At 40.3% G+C, this 22,275-nt stretch overlaps 1 protein-coding gene across 3 annotated transcripts; it reads left to right on the top strand.

Annotated features, from left to right (window-relative positions):
- The first annotated feature begins 4,953 nt into the window (after nucleotides 1-4,953).
- On the top strand, nucleotides 4,954-20,751 carry rnpc3 (RNA-binding region (RNP1, RRM) containing 3). 3 transcript variants are annotated; one of them, XM_007566596.2, is made up of 16 exons: nucleotides 4,954-5,027; nucleotides 6,323-6,485; nucleotides 6,567-6,614; nucleotides 6,737-6,846; nucleotides 6,988-7,071; nucleotides 9,032-9,143; nucleotides 9,829-9,897; nucleotides 10,987-11,129; nucleotides 11,264-11,389; nucleotides 11,781-11,917; nucleotides 14,469-14,651; nucleotides 16,177-16,271; nucleotides 16,618-16,676; nucleotides 18,024-18,156; nucleotides 20,242-20,319; nucleotides 20,477-20,751. In XM_007566596.2, exons 2-15 carry the CDS (start codon nucleotides 6,330-6,332, stop codon nucleotides 20,308-20,310), a joined length of 1,524 nt encoding a protein of 507 aa, XP_007566658.1. In that variant the 5' UTR covers nucleotides 4,954-5,027; nucleotides 6,323-6,329; the 3' UTR covers nucleotides 20,311-20,319; nucleotides 20,477-20,751. The 3 variants fall into 3 exon arrangements, with proteins under 3 accessions (XP_007566658.1, XP_007566657.1, XP_016534411.1); XM_007566595.1 differs by having other exon boundaries at nucleotides 14,466-14,651; nucleotides 20,685-20,751; XM_016678925.1 differs by having other exon boundaries at nucleotides 14,466-14,651.
- The last annotated feature ends 1,524 nt before the right edge of the window (nucleotides 20,752-22,275 follow it).

The following is a 22,275-nucleotide window of genomic DNA, read 5'->3' as shown; positions in this document are numbered from 1 at the left end:
ACAAAACAAGAATATATATATATATATATATATATATATCCTGGTGTCCTTTTGAACTCTCAATCAACTTTAGTAAGTGCATGTCTGGTCTGGGTTGATTGTGAACCTACCTATCACAAGATAAACTCTGCCATTTCCTTAGCATCACATGTTATCAAATGCTTCTTGTAAAATGCTAATCAAACAAAGACGGACACTGGTCGTGTTATTTGTCTCTTTGTAGACTCCGATCACCTGGAGAGGTTAGTGGTTAGCTCAGAGCCTGCGATCCTGTATAGCACCGTTATTACAACCCACGTAAACAGAGTGGGCATCCTGACTTTATCTCTCCTCGTTGAGCACTGCTTAGACATTAGCACAAAACATACATTTAATTTCCGTCCGCCGAAGTTGGCTGTTTAATGCAAACTGACTGTGCACATACGACAGGAGACGTAAAAAACCATGTGCTGTAAGTAGTTTCTTTTTGGAATCCAGCAATAACATTTACTCCATAATAACATAATGTGATGCATCTGTTGTCCACTTGAGAATAGGCTTAGCTTTTCGGTTCCGTTATTCATCGCAGCTGTCAACAAGATAGCCTGGGATCAGCTGATTTAAGCACCATGCCTTGTCTGCTGTGGCTGACTGAAAGATCATTGATTTCTTCAGCGATTTTGGAAACCAACTGGATCTCTGGGACAGTATAGCGATTAATTTGACGCATGTTTACAATTCAAAAACGTTGCTCATAGTGTTTGACAAAAACCAGTCTTTTTGAGGAGCTAGACTAGCCAGACTAGTACGATGAGCGATACATTTTCTTAAACGTTGAACCACTATAAAGGCTGCTTTTATAGTGATCTGGAATGACATGCTGCTATGGAACTCCCTTTTTTGTGGGGAGTGTAGTCAAATAAAAATTGGTTTAAAAAAATTGTAAAGTCATAAATTCAACCCAGTTTTCCTACCCATAATTCTGACAGCACAATGGTGGCTTAATCCATGCTGTGTTTTTCCAAGATGTTTCCATGTGGGCTAATGGAAATCCATGCCATCCCAGCACAGACGGGCCCCCATTCATTGCCTGTATCAAAGAGTCCATTTATAGCTCAGGAAAGCTGAACATGACCTGAGTTTACTGTCTGAGGTGTATCAGCCTTCCATCAGCATTCAATCAGGGAAGTCCAGTGGTAATCAAGAGCTGATGGCACTTGTGGGAGTCTTATTGGAGTACAGAGTCTGTGGAGATTATTTAGTGTATTGGATTTAAAACAAATGCAGCAATGACAGCCCTTAAGAGGCTTATTTCGCTCCTGAATGCCATTATCTTGTTGGCAGGTGCAATGAAATCACAATATAAAAATTAATTAATCCCAGGTTGATTAGGGAGTGAAAGGTCAGTTGAGTGAAAGACCTTAGCAAACCTCTTAAGTCCTTCACGCAAAATCCAGACCCCAGATCTGTTGCCACCTGAGTAACGAACCCAAAGACATTAACATGGAAGTTCTGTGCACAAGGTCCAAACAGCTGAGTTCTTGAGCCATCCAGAAGACCGAGACCCTGAAGAGACAATCCACATTCTAAAAGAATCGGAATGTTGCTGCTTCTCTTGTACAAAACTCTTATCTCTTTAAGGGCTGCCTGCTTAAAAATGGTGCAGTTTAAGAAAACAGCTTTTCCTTTGTGCCAAAGGAGTTGGAGGGCTGACATTAGGCAAGCAAGTTCAATAGGGAGATATTCTAGGGAAGTAAAGCTGGCACCACCTGGGATACCTTTCAGATGGGCCCTCTGAGAAAACACTAAAAGTGGTACATCTGACACCAGAAACAAAATGATGCCAAGCACACAGCCACAACACAGGTTACTCAGCACTTTTTCTGTATTTTGCTCAACTTATGATCACACCTCTTGTTCTTTTGTCATATAGATAAATGTACATAACTGCGTAAGATTTACATAGCAGCACCTAAGACAACACAAATTTGTTCATCGCATGGTAAATGGTCTGTACTTGTGAAAAAGTTTATCTAGTCCAGAAGACCCCAAGGTACTTCACACTACGTTCAGTCATTCACACACTGAATGATGTGGTTTCTGCATTGTAGCCTCAGCTGCCCTGGGGCCGTGCACTGGCCCCATGCACCCCCTCTGACCACCACCAGCAGGCAAGGTGGGTGAAGTGTCTTGCCCAAAGACAAGTAGAGAAATTTCAAAGCCAGTTCTTGCTTTTAAAACTGAAATATTTTATACTGGGGTAAAAAAAAAATGGTCAAAATAAATAATTAAAAGCCTACAAATTACCGTCATTGGTTAATGTAAAAATTCTGACTGTCTCAAGATGAGAGCTTCATGGAAAACATCTAGTGGCAGCTTTGCACTTTATAATGTCCTGTTGACTGAAGCAGACGCCTCACTTGGAAGTTATTATCAGGACAACTTGCTTATATATAGAGGTACAAATGCATTAACAAACCTTAATCACATTTTTTGGGATTTTTTTTATTTTATTTTTTTTTTTTTACATCTCTTTCATTAAAAACCTTCTTATCTTTTTAGCCATTCCAGCTGGAAACATCTTTAATCTACAAAGACAGGGAACTGACTTTGTGTCTCCTCCGCTCTGTTAAACATCATGTTTATTTCTGTGTAATATTTCATCTTTTTACAATATAATACTACTTTTTAGTTGGCAACGCGGCTGGTGAGCATCTCTCTCTCTCTCTCTCTCTCTCTCTCGGTGAGACCGGGGGAAGGCGAGGAGGAGGAGGGTTGAGTGTCCGCCGTTCCTCCCATCACCTGTGAAATTTCAGAGTCAGGCCACGGTGAAAGAGGGCTTTGTGTCGCCCTGCGGAGGAATGCCCTCGCATTGCTCGTCAAAGAAAGGGCTTCATCTGGGCTGGAATTTGGAGGCATCTCGAGAACTGTAAGGGAGATTTTCCCCGGGGGGCTGAGGGACTGAGGGTGAAAAAAGGACCATGATTTTTGAGTGGACAGGAAAAGCAGAGCTTTTCTGTAACTGTTGCATTTAGATTTTGGTAATAATATCATCTAATATCTAAGTGCCAAGAAGCAGACAGTTTATTCTAACTTTGGGGACGTCTTTGTCTGTGTACTCAATGAATAAATAAACTAATTGTAATTTAATTAAACTGTAGTGGGCATGATTCAGTACTAATAAAATTGTTTACTTTAGTTCACTTAAGACTTCTAGCAACAAAATGTGACTGGATCCCGGTTGAATGAATGCTTCAGGTCATGTGGTGTATTTCTGCTGCAGAAACATCTATTATTTCAACATGGTCAGGGTGACATCTGCTGGGGGAAAAGAGCATTGGTAGCTGGTTGTTCAGTGTCGGAATAAGACATTTTAAATAACAAAATACGATCATGACCTGAAACAGGTCTACATTTAGAATTAAAATAAATCCAATTATGTATACGCCAAAGAATGTGACTTCCTTGCTCTTGTATTCCACATTGTGCGCAACAACCACAGCAGACAGGTGACATAGGAAGTTATCCTGCATTTACAAGAAAACCGTGTGACGGTCACAACACAGCAAATTTATCAGAGTACCACACAAAGTGCCTTTTATTTGTCTGTTTTATTATAGGAATAATGATCTTATGCACCGAGTCATTATTTGGCCTGGTTGGCACCAGACGGAGGAGAATGATGCAGAGAGAGGATGGCTCAGTGACGGTTTTTCAACCGGAGAAGTGAGGATGTGATGCTGGTGTTTGTGTCGAAAATTGTGGGCGATGATGTGGCGAATAAAACGACTGAGGAAACTGCTTCACTGCGTCAGAGGAATAAACATGGCAGTGGAAGCTGTATAAGATTTATTTTATCAGCATACTGCCTGTAAAATTTGGTGACAGGGATCAGATCTGAGGACTTCCTTTTAACCTAACTGAAGCCTTTCCTAAAGTTATGAAAATAATCAAGTGTTCACCAATCAAATGTTCTCTAAAGATTAATCTAATGTTAACTGACAGTGCAACTTGGTGGGAGCTATCAAGGAATGTTCTCCATGGCCTCCCTAAAGTTTATCTACAACCTCCATAGCTTAACCTTCACAAAATCTTAAAAATAATTTTCCCTAAAGTTTATGTGAAGGTACCAGTGTTCTGAAATGTACCCACTGGGGAACATTCAGAAAACATTCCCTAACAGTTTCCTGAATATTATCCACAACTTTTACCATGGAACCATTGGAGAACTTTCCAGAACAATTCCTCAACGTTTCCTGTTAACTACAACCTTCTCAATGTAACCCTCAGAGATCCTCAAGAGAAGGTTTCCTAATGGTTCAATGTAAGTTATCTACAACTTTCACACCAACACATTTCATGAAACTTATGGGATGAGTCCTATGGGTTCCCTGAAGATCATTAACTTTTGTGGGAACTTTCCCCAAAGGGTTGCTGAAGGTCTATTAATTTTATGCTGTAACAACTACCAAAATTCAGGAAATGTTCCCTAAAACTTGATCTACAATGTTCACAATGTAAGTTATTGGGAACCATCCCTAAAGGTTTGAATATAATTGTGAAAGAATGTTCAAGGAGTTTTGTTTGACAATGAAAGTGTTTTCTAACCTTTTAAACATTCTTTAAAGTTCTCTGAGGGTCATTCTCAATACGGAAAGTGCTATTTTCTGAAACCTGCTGAGGAATGTTTCCAAAACGTTCGTAGTAACTTCAACAATGGCTTTTTGTAACTTTTTAGAATAAAAATTCTTGTAGAAGACAAATTTCAGAGTTAAAACCAAAAACATAAAACTGGATAACGTTAAAACAATAACTACTGTTTTTCACCAGTGTATTGTTTTTGTAAGCTATAGTTCACTGGTTGAAAACATCTAAAAAGACCGGGAAAAATTGTAAACTTGGTAAACAAATGTGATCACTAAGTTCGGCGTGAAAGAGGTAGTGACTTCATTCTGCCACAGGGAGGCAGTAGGTCTCTGAAATGTGCGTCAACTGACGGAATGAAAAAGAAGAAGATTTCCCCGGAAGTTTCCTTGCAGCTTTAGGAGGCAAGTATGAAATCTGTTCATTGGAAATTACAATTCTTTGCGTCGTTAGAGCTCTTTACTAAGCTGAATTCAGTCGTTTTTTTTAAAAACAGGGCCTTGTCGTTAAATAACCTTATAAAATAGGTTCGTAAAAATTGATTTTAAATACCTGGTCGGTAGTAGCAGTAGCATTAAGCTAGCTTAACCTGAGAAGAGATTTCGCGAAGAGAAATGGCTTTTTCACCTTGTATTGCTTATGGACAATTCGTCTTTTCGTTTTCAAGGCTACTGAATATTCTCAATTGCTTAGCACGCTTTGTTATTTAATTCGGCTTAGTTTGTTACAAAGTTCTCAGAGAGGAAGGGTAATTTCTAGATGTTTCGTGCAACTAACTGTTCATAGCGCATAGCAGAGAAGTTCAGAGGAGTCTGTTCTGTTTGTGATGCAGTCACTCAGTGAGCACTAAGCATTAACCTCCATTTCTTATGTTTTTGCTTTTTTTTTGTCACGTTTACTTTTTCAGCTCGTCAAATACATTTTAATATTAGGGTAACATACCCAGAGTAAGTAGTAGATGTCATTCTCCAGTCATTTATTTTATTAGAGAAAAACATACAACCCAACCAGTTCCAATGTGAATTGGAGCCTCAACCTGAGTTTGTGCCACCAGTGACTGCAACGGATGACATCATTTTCTGATAGAGAGGAGAGTTTATGGTTGAGGCACAACACATTTCTCTCAAGTCCTGCAGAAGGAAGGATAGCTTCAGACATTCCCACTGTCACCTTTATGTTGGAGTGTCATGTTTTCATGCTGAAATCCTGTTAGTTTTATTCCAGATGAAACAGAACAAATGCCTTCCAAAACATTTAAAAATTTTCATCTCAGTCCATAAAATACATTTCTAATAGTCTTGAGAATCATGTTTTTTTTTGTTTTATTTTAGCAAATATGTTAACCTTCCATTGAAATCCTGTAGGCACACCAGTTTTTCCCTCTAGTCTATCTTTCTCAATGTTGAGTGACTCCAAATCTTAGAAATGGTTTTATGACCCTTCCCAGATTGAGTAATAATGTCTTGGTTTGGCAGAAAACTGGCAACTATGGCAGGGTGGTTTATATGGCTATTTTCCCTAAAACAAATTAAAGCATTTGGTTGCATTTTCAATCTTTTTGGGTGGCATTCTGTAATGGTAGATGATGTTTCACTTCTACTTGTATTTGACGTATAAATTTAACTGAAAGTTAAGGGAGGTGCGAGTTATTCATTGGTCTTTGTGGACCAATGTTTAAGTTTTTTCTCCTTCTGCCCAGCAAGGAAATGGAGAAAAATAATGAAGACTCGTCCAAAAGCAATGGCAGCAGAACGCTGCTTGTCCGCCACTTACCGGCTGAGCTCAATACGGACGAGAAGGAAGACCTCCTGAGGTATTTTGGTGCCGAGTCGGTTCGAGTCTTTTCAAACCGGGGACGTTTGGTAGGTCTTTTGACCCCTTTGCATCCTAAAATCTGACTTTTATGTCCTACATGAATTGATTAATTTTTTCCTTCTTAACAGAAACATGCAGCTTTTGCGAGATTTAAAAGTGAGAATATGGCAGCAAAAGTGAGTGTCTTGTGTCCAAAAGCCACTAAATATTGTTTTCTTTGCATGTAAAGATGTAACTAATGTTTTCTTTGAGTTTGTGGTGCATGATGGTACTCACCCTCCCATCTTATTTCTTGTAGGCCCTCAGTAGGCTCCATCAGCTACAGATTCTGGACCAGACCCTTATTGTGGAGTTTGCACAAGGCCAAGATAATTTAACAGTTTTAAAGGACCCCCCGGTGTCAGATGGGTATGGTTTTCTGTAGTACATCACCCTCGCCTTCCCATTCAACCTACCTTTGCCACTTCTTATTGCTGCACTGATTTCCTCTGTGAAGTACGGGAAGATTATCACAAGTTTCTGGTTTCATCTCTTCTCTTTTCCACATAGTCATGTCAAAGAAAAGCAGAAGACACAGGAGTTCAAACAGCCAAAAATCCCAATCATAGAGACTGGCGTTTCTCCTAACCTCGGGTAAGAAGGACTACATGCCGTAAACAAAAGGGATACTGAATTATTTTTGAGTTTCGACCACATTTTATGAGCTATAAAAGAAACTACATAGTAGACCTTTTAGGGGGCCTCTGTTCCTGAAGTTTGTGAAACCTGCAGCCTCCACCTCAAAACTACCTCGGACACTTCAGTGTGCTTGCATGACGTGGTCCTTAACAGTTGTCAAGGTGTCGTCAGTTCGCTCTGCAAAAACCGCCTGTAGGCGAGCTGACAGTGAACCTGGAAGAGAATCTGAGAGGCATATTTGGGAGCTGTCAGACGCCTTGTGTCCAATTAGATAGCCGGGCTGCCACTGAGCTCCTGACAGGTAGACTGGCCTTCCAGTTGACGGGACCAGGTGCTCTTTGATACCGCTCGCTACGGTAACGGCACTCTCTCTCGTTGCCGCAACTTTTATCTTAAGCCAACTTCCAATTTTTATTTATTTTTTTATCTTTTGCAACTTTAATGGTTGCAGAAAGATTTCTTTCCATTGTATCTCAAAGCTGCGTGCTTAAAAGTAAATGGAAATAGAATCACCAGTCTTTAGTAAAGACTGGTGATTCTATTATACTTTTACTTTTACCCATTACCTAAAATGTATAGCATCTTTTGCATTGTGTCGTTTCAAAAATGATGGCGGGAATTCCTAAATCACACACAAATTAGGGATAAGAAATTCCAAATTTTTGCAAAATAAAAGTTTGTATAAATCGACCTGTTTAAAATTCACAGGTTAATTTGCTGGTTCAACACGATCGACCAGATTAAAATGTAGAAATCCCATCTTTTCCCAATCAGTCAGTGTGGCATAGCCATCGGCTACCAGGTTGCTCTGACAGCAACATTCTTTGGTGTGGAAGTTGTTACTAAGTAAATAATTCTCTTTTCAGTCCCTCCAGGGTGTTTTTTTTTTTTTCAGTTTATTGTTGCGGCCTAACTTACTGATTTTGCAGCACCTTTTCAAAAAGTAGCTTTTTTTTAAAGCTTCATTTTTGCCACAACATGGTATTACTAAAAAAGTTTAAGTTTTGAAGTAGTTAATACTTAAAGTGCCCATAACTATTTCAAGTAGCTTTGTGAAATGGCACCCTTAATTCAAATGAAGTCTTGTCCTGAGGAGTTGTTAAAGTGACAAAGATCTGGGATAGAGGTAGTGGAGGTGCAGTCACACCAACCCTGTTTAGTCCGAACTTTTTTTCGTTTGCTTAGAAAATCTTTTTTGTTTGGGGAAGTGTGTATGCGCAATCAAACTCTGATGCAAACTCTGGTCCAACTACAAATTTAGATGTTGGTTTGGTTGACGTAAACTCTAGTGTGGTTTGAATTCATGTCTGGAGGCAAGTGGATCGGAGACTTCTCCAAAAAGCAGGAATAGGACTAGCGCAAGGCATTCTGGGTAAATGTCGTGGTCTCGGTCTTGCAGGAGAATTGGCTTGAGGATTTGTAGAAATTCTACAACTGCTATAATCTGACGCTACGTCAGTTTTGTTCACAGTTTGAGAAGGAAGTTGCACACGTTTCCTTCAGTGGGTTCCTGGTGTAGCGCCACCTTCAGGGGGGGCAGGGGGGTGTTTTTCAAAGGGTTTGGTTGACAGAGTGCAGTGTGAAAGTGGAAAAAGTAAGAAATGTTGCAATTTTGGTCCCCGATTGAATTGAGACTAATCGAGACCATACCCACTTACACATCAAAGCATGTGTTTCTTAGTGTTACTTCATCTACAAAAACTTGCATCATTGTCTTTGTTGATGCACTGGCAGACCCACAAGGCAACAAATGATCCGGAAGAAAGGAAAAAAAAAAACAGAAAAGAAAATCAGATTTTTGTCCTGATTCGACCTTCTAGTCACCAGCTAGAACCAGTAGTAGTTGATCTCTGATTGGTGGATGACTCGTTATGCTTGGTGTTCACGTTCCCTCTCCTCTTTTCGAACCCTTTAGGATGAGATTTCATTCAAATCCCACGCTGAAATATTTATACCCACCGCCCTCCAACGGCGTCCTCACAAACATAACGCATGCCCTCATCGCTGTGCCAAAGTTTTATGTCCAAGTGAGTAAACACCGCCTCTCCTCTGTTCCCTTTATTTTCCATCCAACAGCATGGATATGCAGATGTGGAGAATCTCCATGTCTTTGTGTTGCATTATATTCCTTTCTGGAATCAGTTTTTCAAAAGAAAAAAAAATGTGACCGAAACAAAAAGCATGCAGTCTTCAGATTCTGATTGTGAAACAGAAACACGAATCAGGAACAAGTGTGCCCAAGGTTTCTGAGCACCGGCCAAGCTCTTGAGGATCAAACAGCAAGCGTTTGGCTTTTAAAACCCAATTCGGGGAGCAAGTATTAATAATAAACCGTAAGTGGGAAGCATGAGTTATGGGTTTAGCATTTCCCTGGGAGCTGAGCTGCATCCCGTGTCGGTGTCTAGGTGGTGCTAGTGCGCCAGCCGAACGGCTCTGCTGCACCTCAGGTATCTGTCTTCTGCTTCAATCCCACCTTGATCCTCATATTTGTATGCAGAAGTCGGCCGGTCTGTTTTACATACGTAGCCTGTGTTGCAGGCTGCCTGTTTGGGGAGCCGCAGTGTGTTTATGCAACCGGCTTGTGTTAGGATTCCGCACACACGCACACGCACACGCACACACACACACACACACACACACACACACACACACATACACACACATATTCTGCTGTCCCTGTTCTAAATGCGTACATATCTCGCATCGAAACAGGTGCTTCATCTGATGAACAAGATGAATCTGCCCTGCCCGTTTGGTCCCATCACAGCAAGGCCGCCCATGGTAAGATTCCAGACGTGGTTTCTGAATACAGAACTGGTGTAACTGGTTACACTGGGTCTCGCAAAAGCATTGAAACACTTTGAACTCACTAGTTTGAGACAACAGGAGGAGCGCTTCCCATAAAATAATATGCATTTATCAGTACAAGCAGATATATTGCACATCTCCACGTCTTCTTCTTCTTCTTCTGAATCTTACATCAATACAAAATTTTTCCTTTGACTCTCACAAATGTGATGCAGATTGCCCATACGTCCATATTGCCAATATGGACGTAAAGTTCTATCACAATATTTTGTGGTACTGTTGCGGTAGTTCTTAGTAACTATAAGAACAACTTATTACTTCTGTTTTAGGTCATTGTTAGACTCATGTAATTAGTGCCAGGTCTTTAAAACATTAATTTAGATCAATTAATTACATAGGTTTTAGCACATAAAAACACAATTTATAAAACTTTTAATTTTTTATATACAAAGGTTCCAGACGGAACCATATATTCACTTGTTTCTGGTACGCCAATAAATCTGACGCACAAGCGCCATCTGCAGACAACACATGGATGACAAAGTCCTAAAGGAGTTAATTTGTTCTTCAGAAAATGATCTGATGGGATGCTGGAAAATACTGTCATCGTGTGCTAGTTTCGCTAAAATGAGTTAGCATTTTTTTGTAGCTACTCAAGCCTAAAATAGCATCTCAATGCTAAATATGTTGCAGCAGCACAGACATTCCCAGTGCTAATTTCAGCGTCCACAGAAGTATTTTTTATTTTTTTTTAAAGAAGTTGTATAAATGATCAGGGGTTCCTGAAACACTTGAACGCTGAATGGCCATAGAAGCATTTTGTGCCAATCTGATGGTTGAATAACCTGAAAAACAGATTAAATACTACAAATCTTTATTGTTGAGCTCATATATATTCAATAATTTAGCAGCAAAATTGGTTTCCTGACTTGAAAATATTGCTTATTTCGTTGATGTACACTTTTCGAGGAATTTATTAGCCCTTGCAATTAACTCGACTAAAAATTTGAATTGAGTCTCACTGCAACCTTTGATGCATGATTTTTTTTTTTTTTTTTGCAGTTTGAGCTCTTGCCTCCTGCTCCACCCTTCCCCATGCCTCCTCCTCTGCCCACTGACTACCCACCTTTACCAGAGGAGGAGATGGAGAGGTCCAGTGAGGAAGAGTCGGAATATGAAAGCGGGGATGAAGAAGATAAGGAGAGGTGAGGAGAGGATGCAGCATCAAATTAATATTCATAGCTGTTTAATTGTGCGTTTAGATGTTGATTGTCTTTTTTTTTTTCTGTACATGTTAGTAATTCTTTTTCTCCCTCTTCCTCCCCTTGTTTTATTTGAGGATTGCACGTTTGATGGGTCTGGTCAACCAAGCTTGCAAGAGGCCCCTGAGACCAAAAACAGCTTCAAAAAGGAAGAAGCCCAAGATCAAGGACCTGCTCTACGCTCCAAAACCAGACTCTCAGAGGTACGCAGCAAGCACTCAAGCGTGTCACAGTCCTCAAACATGATTTATCCGGATACCGTATTCATGGCTCAGTTAAAGCACAGGGAAAATAATAAAAGAAAAGAGAAAACCTCTCCAGACGATCCGTCTTCCTCCTGGAGACGGCCCCGTGTGGCTCAGCGACTTGTCCTTGTTCCACATTCTCACACACCTGCACACCGCCTCCCTCATGAACAGAGCGCAGAGTCTGCTTTCCGGACTATAAATACATCTCCTGGCCACGTGTTTATCCGACTGTGGAGCATCTCAGCTTTAGCAAAACACAAAAAAACGCCTAAAACAACCATACATCATCCAGGTTTGCTGTATATTCAGTTTTCTCTCCGTCTCCCTCTGTTCCTGTCGGCCTCAGTGCTCCGGCGCTGCAGCCCTCCGACGTGTTTGAGAACCCGAACCCCGCCGGCCCCAGGAAAATCGAGTTCCACATTTCGGTGCCAGAGGCGGCAGCCGCCACGGAGGGAAGCGGCCGAGCCGATGTCGACGTCGAAGGTAGGACTTTGACCCCCGAGCTTCAGGTGTATTAAAAAAAAAGCACTGATTATGGTTGGAATTAACAGGAAAATAAAGTTTGGTGACCCAGAGTGAAATTCAATATCCAGAGAGATTGAGTTTACTTTTACAACCAAGGAATTCACTTCATTAAAGCAGCTTCAGGTTGGGAGTCCTTGCATTTACCCTGAAATGAGACTGGTGAATTATTTATAGTTGTAGAAATGAGTGTGCAGTTCTAAAGGACAAACAGAGCATAGAATAAAGAGGAGGTGGTTGGGGAAAAGTACAGTGTCTTGAGAAAGTTTTTAAAGGGTTGTGTAAAGTTGACTTTTTTTTTATCTTTACATCACGTTATCATGTTATTTCCTCACCAAACACATAGCTGGAGTGTTGCTTTGATTCTTTCATGCATGGTTTAGAAATCCTTCAATCTCCCGTGGCAACCATTCAGCTGTGAAAAACGCCATGGTGGACGTAGCAATGCTTTTGAGAAGTTCCTCCTCTGAGCTGCAGTTTCCAAGCTTCTGAGTTGCCTCAGAAGCTTGGACTAGCCAGCAGACAATTAGCAAACACCTGGTGGAGCTGTGCATCAGCTGAGCTCATTATACAATTATCTCAATGCAATGCAGCTGAAATGTTATTAAAGTGTTGAGGTGACAGAGGCCCAATTTCAAGGCCTTAAATAACGAAATCAAATTTCTTTTTAAGTCGTATGTGATACAAATGAAGGTAATATAATTACTTGATTATGTTATAAACTGGCACTATGTGTCAAGAAAATTCATAATATTGCCCTATAACTATTGTATTACAACCACAAACTTCAGGTTATTTTATTGAGCTTTTAATGAAAGGCGAATAAAAAGTTGTACAAAGTGTAGGTGGGTATTTTTTTTTTAATTTAGCTCTCCTTCCTCACATGCCCCCTTCATTACTCACTTCTTTTTCCCTTTCCTTTTTTCCCACTTCACATTCCTGCTGTGGACAGATGAGCCATAAATGCTTGATCAGTATTTTGTATTTTATTATGAGCACTGATAATTTGAACCTAAATAATGCACAGCATCCCCTTTTAAACTGAACGCTTTGCTTTAACCGTCTCAGTTTTGTGAGTAACAACACTCACGGCCTGGAGAAACGCAGCGTCTTGTGATGAAGCCTGTCTCGCAGATCGCTTCACTTGCTCAAGTCAAAAGCTCAAAAAGGCTCTGGCCTCTCATCAGTGGAGGAGAGACAGAGCGAGGCTCCAGCTTCTCTTCTGTGTTGTTTTTTTAAAAAATTTTTATTTATCACAACGAGCCAAGAGATGATTTGTCGGCCCTGTTGACACAAGTTCAAGCCCCGACTAGAAGTGGAGTCGGAGCCGAGTGTTACACGGCAGCGCTTCAAAGCAGAAAGTTGCAACAGAAAGGGTTTTTTTTTTTTTTTAAGCTATTATCTGTGTGGAGTAACGTCTTTGAGGACACAGTCTGTGTCTCCTGTCATCTCCGGGGTTCCCTGCTTACCTTATCTCCCCTCTCCTTGGCTTCGGCTTCACTCCTGAAAAAGTAAAACAGATCTCAAAGTCGTGTACAAAGGATTTCCTAGAGGCAGGGGAAAGATAAACTCTGACAGGTGGCTTTTTTTTTTTCTTCTTCTTGGATTAGTCTTGTTTTGGCGGACGGGGCGAGGGAGGGCTGATAAACAAGCTGTTTAAATAAAAAAAGGGGGAGGTGGGGGACTGATAAGGAGGACTGTAAGTTGGGAAGCGGCGATCTGGTGTTTATCAGAAAAGCTCCACGGCATTCTGCGCCTCAGCACTCGCACACATACAAACTCATTGATATGACAAACCATTCTCACCCCCGTTCCTGTGGATTTGGACAGGCTCACTGCTCTTTTCCATCTGCAGCGCATTCACGCACTGCTGAAAAGATTTATCCCCGCTACCTTCTTTCAAGAAGAAAAAACCCCAACTACTTCTTTCAGTTTTCCAATGTAAAATTTATAAAAATAAAAAATAAACACAAGTGTGACATTGTAAATAATTCTAGTATGACTAACTATGAAATAAAATAAAATGGCTCAAACTTCAACTACTAGGAATATTGAAGCAATTTTGTTCATGTTGAGATGCGTTAAGTCCCTCTAAAGTTAAGACAAGCGTATCCATGGTGACCAAGGGTACAGGTGTGAAACCTTAAAAGGGTTTTCCTAAAACTACCAATTTTCATAAATAAACGGAATTCATATTTATTTATCTCGCAAAGAATAGAAGAAATATGATCATTTATACCTACTTTGTCCACAAGCAGTCATTTTGACTGCAGGGAATTTCGCTCTGTTCAGTCTCAGCTTTACTGCCCAGCCAAAATTAATATAAGTGATAATTTTTAAAGAGTATAATTTAATAGTTTAAGTAGTCAGAATAATATAGTCTTGCTTTCTTTCTGCAGGCGACATGCGCAGTACAGTGGGTGCAGACGCAGCGTGACGTCGACTGATAATCGCTTTCTGTCACCGTCTGAAAATATTGGATTGATTGACAGGGGTTTTCCTCTCTTAGCAGATGAGAGCAAGAGCGCCCCCAGCAGCGCCGCTCAGGAAGAGACGGTGACTGAAGGTTTTGGGAAGCTCTACCCCAGCGCCCAGACCAGCCAGCAGCAGGACGAGCGCAGCGACGACGAAGAGGATCTGGTGTCTGACGTCATCTCCAGGAAGGAGCTGGAGAAAGGCCGGCTGTCCAGAGACGGTAAGTAGTTACAGAATAATCCACATGACATTTTCACATTATGGATGCAAAATTTGGTGTGCAGTTGAAACCAGAAGTTTACATACAGTGAATACAAAGACACTTTTACTTTTATTCTGTAATTTTCTGAAGTAAAAATATTGTAAAAAAAAAAAGAAAAAAAAAAACCCATCTGACCAAACTGCTCTTGTTTTTGGTTGGTTTGAATGACCAAAATTATTTCTGTTTGCTAAATGCCACAATAATAAGAGAAAGAATATATCAGATATTTATCGGTTTCTCCAAGATCAGAAATTACAGAAGTTAGCAAAACTACTAGGATATAACAAAATTATCCTTCAATAAAAGGATGTAGTTTATTGCAAGATTTTTGTCAGCCAATTTTTGGTAGAAAGAGAGAGATAAAGAAGACAGGCTTACCCACAACGTGACGCTGCCACCATGTACTTCATAGTTGGGATGGTACAAGCATCCCAGTTTTTCCTCCAATTGTAGCGATGGTCATAGTTAAATTTCATCAGACAGCTGGTCCTTGCAAACTGCATTTTTGGCTTTTTATCTTTCTTTTGAAGTAACGGCTTCCTCCTTGCTGAGCGGCTTTTCAGCCCGTGGCGGTGCAACGCAGAACCCGCGTTCTTCCCGAGTGGTCGGACATTCCCATCGTGTCTACACTTATAATTGTTTGAGCAAACGAACGCGACATCTTGAAGCATCTGGAAATTCTCCCAAGCACAAACCAGACTTGGGAACAAATACAGTTGTATAAAATTCTTCTAGCGAAATGGAAAAAACGTGGAAACATAGCGCAGTGAGTTTAATTTTCAGCCGAACTCGTCACAACACCACCGACGAGAAACGGACATCAAACAGCCTGCAAAATTCTGTAAAGTCAACAGACATTAAAACGCCTCGGAGGGACGGGTTTTGACTCGCGTACGTGCTCCCAATGACAACGTTCCCCCTTTCATGTAGGTATTGCAGAACAGCTGTAACGTTCTAATTTCCTCCTCGCACACTTCTGTTGAGAGGTGATGCAACAACGCAAGATGCCGTAGTTCGTTTGAAATGCATATTAGAATAAACCGGGAGTTATTCTGAGAGACGTCGCGGCTAAACAACAACAAAGAAAACAAATAATAATTTGCAAACTGTGGGAAAAATCCAACCTGAAACCAGAGACTAGATGAATCCCTCAGTGAAGGAGGAGCTGCTGAGGAAAGTTTAACATCAGCATGAACTTTTTTTTAACCCCCAAGATCTAAGATTTTTATTAGCTTTTGATGCAAGACACTCATTTAACACATGATGAGTACAAATCGGCAAAGCGTCACCTGTGTTGAAACGTTGTTTCTGGAAAACATTTCCAGAAAAGGTGACGAATGAAATCAACCAAACCTCCAATGGATTCAGACACTGGAGCACAGAAATGGCTCTCTGTACCTGTGCTTGTTTTTTTTGTTTTTTTACAGTTTTATTCATCTCGCATCAATTTCTCTCCTCCCTCTCTCCTCTCTTTTTCAAACAGAGATAAAAAGGATGTCTGTTTTTAAAAATTATGAAGCTGGAGAGCCGACCTGCAGACTGTACGTGAAAAACATCGCAAAGCAGGTGGAGGAGAAGGTAGGTCCAGCTGTTGCACGTGACCCGCTTTCATCCATCCTTCCTGATCTGTTTTTTTGTTTGTTTCTCGTCCTGGACACTCGCCTGTATCAGCACAGGACTCTTTCTTCAACTTTTCCACTTTTATCACATTAAAACCGTAAATCTGAGTCTGTGTTTCATGTGGAGTAACGCACAACTTAAAGCGGACGAAAAAGGATTTATGTCGTTACAAATACAAATCTGAAATGTGTGGCCTGCTTCTTTATTAATTGTTTTTAATGTGACAAAATGACAAAAAATGTTCAAAGAAATTGAATATGTTTTTTTATATTTTTAGAATTTTATTATCTTTCATGTTTTCCAGGACCTGAGGTACATCTATGGGCGCTACATTAACCCGTCGTCAGAAGCCGAGAGAAACATGTACGTTAACAGAAATCTTATTTGACATTGTGCCGCAGTTTTCTCCTGTTTTTAGGGCTATTTTTGGCCCCAGCAATTATTCCGCTCCTCCCGAGAGCTTCCCGTAATTTGTGCTGACTGTGCCTGGCATTTTTTAATAAGTATCCACACTAATACTGAGATCATGAGGGACATTAAGATGCTGGTGCATCAGCACTCCCTCAAACAGATTTGGGCCAGACTCCTGTGAGAAACAGGAAAGAGAGAATCTCTGCCTGGGGCTCCGGCTGACCTTTTCTCACCTGTGGCTTCATCTTCTCTGTATATTTCTTTTAGTATGGAGGACCAACCGTGCCAATAAATAAATCATTAAATAATAGCTGACAGGCGTAACCACATTTTGTAATCTTTCAAGAAAAGAAAACAGAATTATATCATTAAATATTTCATTGTTCCTTTGCTACTGTGTTTGATTAAATAATTTAAAATTTGTCTCTAACTGGATTCTGATTGGCTAAACTGCACAGCTTGTTAACTTGCAAATCCCTCTTTGCAACAGAATTGTTGATGCTGATTTGTTCTTTAAAAAAGCTCTAAATTCATGATTAAATTAATAAATTTCTAGTGAATAAGAAACTAAATATTGAAATAAACATACAGTTGATTTTTGAAAATGATCACATTCCTAAAATAATGGCCCAAGTCATTTTTTTGCCTAAAATATCTTTTGGCAAAAAATGGCCGAGGCCATTGTCTTAGCAAGGTAACAATATCCCAATTTTAATTTTCTCTTTTACTTGATTTTATTGCTTACTTTTTTTAAATTTTTAATTATTTATTTATTTATTTTTTTACACTTTTGACCCTCTGCATATTGCATCATAGCTCTAACTTTTAATTTGGGAGAGCACAGTCTGCAGTGATCAATTCTGACAGAAATGATCCAAACATGATGCTTCCTGAAGCAGACGGGCCACAGTGTTGCTGCAGAGTGCTTATTTTATTGAAGGTTGTTGTCATCTGTGCTGTCCAGGATTTACTGAAGTAGGGGATGTGTTTTATGAACTGCTTCCAGAAGAGAAAAAAAAGGCTTTACGGACACATGCCCATCAGCGGCAGATCCTGCCCTGAATGCTAAATAAACTTTTAAAGCCTCCTGTTGCTTGTCTTCGGCAAAAATCAATTGTCGGGGATTTAGAGCCCGCGGGTCGTTGGGCTTTGCCGACCCATTCGGTTTTATGTGCTCACAGGAGCAGATAACATTTCCCCGTGTCGCGCCGAACGGAGCGCGGCGTAATGTTTGAGCCGGACGGGCCACGAGCGTGCAGCGGATAATGATGTTGTTCCCGCTTGTTCTTTGTTCCCCAGGTTCGACGTCGTGTTAATGAAGGAGGGGCGGATGAAAGGGCAGGCCTTCGTAGGACTCCCGAACGAGCGCAGCGCAGAGAAAGCCCTGCGGGAAACCAACGGCTTCGTTCTCCACGACAAACCCCTCGTCGTTGTATCCTTTTATTCCCCCCCTCTCCCCTGCGCTCCTTCTCGCAGGATGAAACGAGAACAAGGCTTTTAAAAAGGAGCGTAACTGCAGACTTTGTTGGGGTTTAATTAATTTTTGTTGTGAAGGCACCCAGACATGCCAAGAAGTAAAAGTTGTGTGGTGTGAAAATGTTTGCTTGCAGTTCAAATCAGGACCTTTTTCCAACATCACTGATTGAAAAAGTAAGCAAGCCAGAACACATTTTACCTGTGACTGAAGGAAAAAGAAAATCACAGGCAGGACGTGTATTAAAGCGATGCAGCGAACAGGTGAAGTATTTTTAGTTTATTAAGTGAACTCTCCCCTCCACAGATGTTTTGTTGGCTGTGCCCCTCAGTGCTTTCAGGAGGATGAGGACTAATTTCTGGCAGCTTTGAACCACCACCTGCTCTTCCTTCTTTCTCGAAGCTAATTATGCATCAACTTTTGAACCTGTCACAGGGAGCAAGGCTTCTGATTTTGACGCTGTTTTAATGTGCATTTCGCAGCGAGTTAGCTTGGAGACAGCATTGTTATGCGCCCAGCTCAGAGTTTAACATGCTGGATCTGAAAACGCCGCTGTTAGAACTCGATAGCATGGCTGACATTGGACCTCAGCACATATTACACACATATAGGTATATGTAAAGCAAGGAACTGGTGGACATGCGTAAAATGACAGGATCCGCAATATCTTTTTTTTTTTTTTTTTACAAATATATTTATACATTCTTTATCTAAATTGCCTGAGCTGATTTTATGTAGGGCTATGACAAAAGAGGGGGTGGATACACGTTCCTGCCATGTTTGGGTTTTTCCTTCCTTTTCATAATTACGTACTACTTTGTGTTGGTCTGTCACAATCATTCCCCATAACATACTTTGTCGTTGTGGTGTGACAAAATGTGAAGAGCCTCAGAAAGTCTGAATTCTAGCACAACTTTTGTTTTAGCTTAAATTGGGAATTAGCATAATTCCAGTTTTAGCATAAATTCCATATTGGCACAAATTCCATTTTAGAAATTCCATTTTTGCATAAATTTGGAATTTGCATGAATTCCGCTTTAGCATGAATTCTGTTTGTTAGCAGAATTTATGCTGTATTTGCATAAATTCCACATAAAGTTTATATTAGCATAAGTTACATTTTAGAGTAAATTCTGTTTTAGCTTAACGTCTGTTTTATGCTGAATTCGATCTTAGCATAGCCTTTTCTGTTGTGACTTTTGCATTTTGTTTTACCTTTCTGGGTAAAACTGGATGCATTTTTTGGCTAAATGACAATTTGCCTCTTTTTTTTGAATGAAAAGGCAAAAAAGTCAAATTTCCTAGATTGTTAGCTTAGAGTTAATTGAAATAGGGTGCAAAAAGAAACGGCGATGTTTTGGATGTTTTTGAATTTTACCTTTCAAACGCATCAGAAAGTCAGGGCCGGTTTGCTTTGCTGCTTTCTTCTTATGAAGAAAGCACAAGCCGTGAACCAGTATAAATTCATAGTTTGTTAAAGGCTTGCCTTGCAACTAACCACTCAGTCTGCTAGAAATAAAAAAAACCCTTCCTGATGTTTTGGCAGATTAAAGCAGGAGGTTTTATCATCGGTGAAAATCACATCACATAAATCACATCAACGCTTTTTATTTAACCTATCATCCAGGTGGCGCCGCTATTATTAATCCGTGCTATTTTCGAAGCTGTCGCAGCTCAACCGAGGCAGTTAGAAAAACAAGGCGTCCAGTTTCTCATAAGGTCAGTTTTGGCCAGTGGTCTGCTGACCTTCCGAGGAAACAGCTGCGACCTTTTCTCAAATGAAATTTACACGAGGCAGAGAGCGTCGCTAGGGAAAAACGCTCAGAGCTGCATCCACAGTGCAGAGCCTCAGCTAGAACCCGACGACTCCTGCGTCCCGTACGAGAAACGGATCTGCTCCTGGACCGCAACAGCTGGGTACGCTTAGAAATGGAGGTGGCTTTTCAGTGAGGCTGCATTACTCTAAATCCACATTTGTCGAAGCAGAAAGTGTCATTTTGCATTTTGAAAACCACCGAAGCACCTTAACTATAAAACTCTGAGCAATTCGCGAGATCCGCAAGACCCAAAGCAGACAGCACAGACGGCAAGAAGGGCCCGAAGCAGCGGTGAAACCAGCAGGTGAGAAACTCTCCCAAGCCTTTAAACTCTTATTTTTGTTCTTTTTCTCTGGAGAACAATCGTTCAAATATCCCCATTATATGCACCCATCTGTTTGTGTAGCACAAAATGTGTCATTGAAATACTTACAGTTGTGTTTACACTTTATCTATTTAAGATACCAAGGCTGGAAAACCATTTGTATCCTTACATTGACATATCCTTTGGAGGAGCAAAACCTCTACAGAGTTTAATTATAGTCACTATCGTACAGATAGAGCTTGAAACTTGTCTTGTAGTTTGCTGAGCATTATTTTTTTTCTGTAGCTTTTTTGTTTGTTTTTTTGTTTATTCCTACTGATTATTTTCCTTGTTTGACTGAATAGGTGCTGGTCATCAGAGGCTGTCTTCTTTTTTTCTCACATTAATAAATAAAAATATTCTCTCAGAGTGTCTGCTGTCATGTTTTTTTTTATTTTGTTCCCCTCTGATTACCGCCTCAGACTCACATCTTAGCCAAAAGCATCATTAGTCCCAAAACTTAAAGTCTTGTCAGGCGAGTAAGTACAGAATGGGGGAAAAGGTATATGAGATCTAAACGGGGCTCAGCAGCAGATGGTAGGCTGTCAAAACAGTGTGTGGAGGGAAAAAAAAGGGAAGAGAAAAGAAAAGCACTCCCGAATAGACGGCAAGCAAAACAAGCAGTCTGCAGTCTGTTTGGTAATTGTTGGGACTTGATAAGCTTACCTTTATAGTCCTTGGCCCCATTTCTCTGATTACAGAGCACAGATTTGGAAAAATAAAAAAAAACACAGGTGTGCCGTTTCTTGCAAATGCATTCATACCGCTTGAAATTTGTCATATTTCGATACTTGTTGACCTCAAAGTCCGATTTAATTCAATTAGAATTCTATGTCTGCAATTATGCACACAAACTTGTGCAAAGACTTTTTCAGAACTGAGTTTTGCTGCATTAAAGCTGGAGGTGTCTGTCAGCTAGAGTGAACGGAGGGCATCTATGAACATGAGCTTTCAAGTCTTGATACAGATCCTGAATTGGTTTTAGGTCTGGACTTTGACTGGGCCATTGAAACACATTACCTTGCCTTGAGCTAATTTTTTTTTTACATTTATTTGTATGTTTACCTCTTTCCTTTTATCAGTTACTTTTTGTCTTTGAGGTCTTGTTTTCTCATTTTTACCCACATATAAACAGGTAGACCAACTGAAAGTAAAAGAAGGTACAAGATTTTTTTGTATACGTCTGTAATCTTAAGTTTTTTTTATGATTAATCTTTGGAAAATACACACTGTTGGTTGATGATATGTAGACTGAAAATAGAGGAAGTTTCCAAAATGCATCTACTTAGTCGGAAAAATATGTTTATTAGGATTTTACCAGCCATTCAAGGGAAAATTGGCCTCACTGATTGAGTGTTGCATTAGTTCTAACAATGACATTTATTTTTATCCTCTAAATTTTGTTTATGTGGTTATTGTGCCAAATTTATCCATTATGTTTCTTTTGTTCATTATAGTGCAATAAACACATAAAACAAGCTGAGAAAGGCTAGTTATTTGGCCAGGCTATCTACAACTGACAGCTACTTAAAGATGAGAAACTGCCTAGTTGCTGAAATGTGCTATTTGAATAAAATTGACTCTATTCTCTTCTTCTGGCATGTCATTAAAGGGGCGGTAACTTTTGCTAAAAGTTAGCATAGTAATTTAAGGCCTTGAAACTGGGCCTCTGTCTCTTTAAAAACTCCCGCTCTTTCTGAAACTCCGCCCTTCAGGAAGTCATCGCAACATACCCACTTTATTAATCCTTTAACAACGTTTTTAACAGCACTTCACTGAGAAGTGGCTCCTTTCCGCCAGGTGTTTGCTAATTGCTGCTGGTGAATAGAGAGGGCTGCTATGTGAGGCGGAAGCTCCGAGGACGAATTGCACTTGAAAGCGGCGCTCAGTCCACAG

This window comes from Poecilia formosa, unplaced genomic scaffold (genome assembly GCF_000485575.1).
Source record: "Poecilia formosa unplaced genomic scaffold, Poecilia_formosa-5.1.2 Scaffold193, whole genome shotgun sequence".
NCBI lineage: Eukaryota > Metazoa > Chordata > Actinopteri > Cyprinodontiformes > Poeciliidae > Poecilia > Poecilia formosa.
Note: the sequence above shows the minus strand (reverse complement) of the source record. Positions and strands in the feature narration are given on the sequence as shown.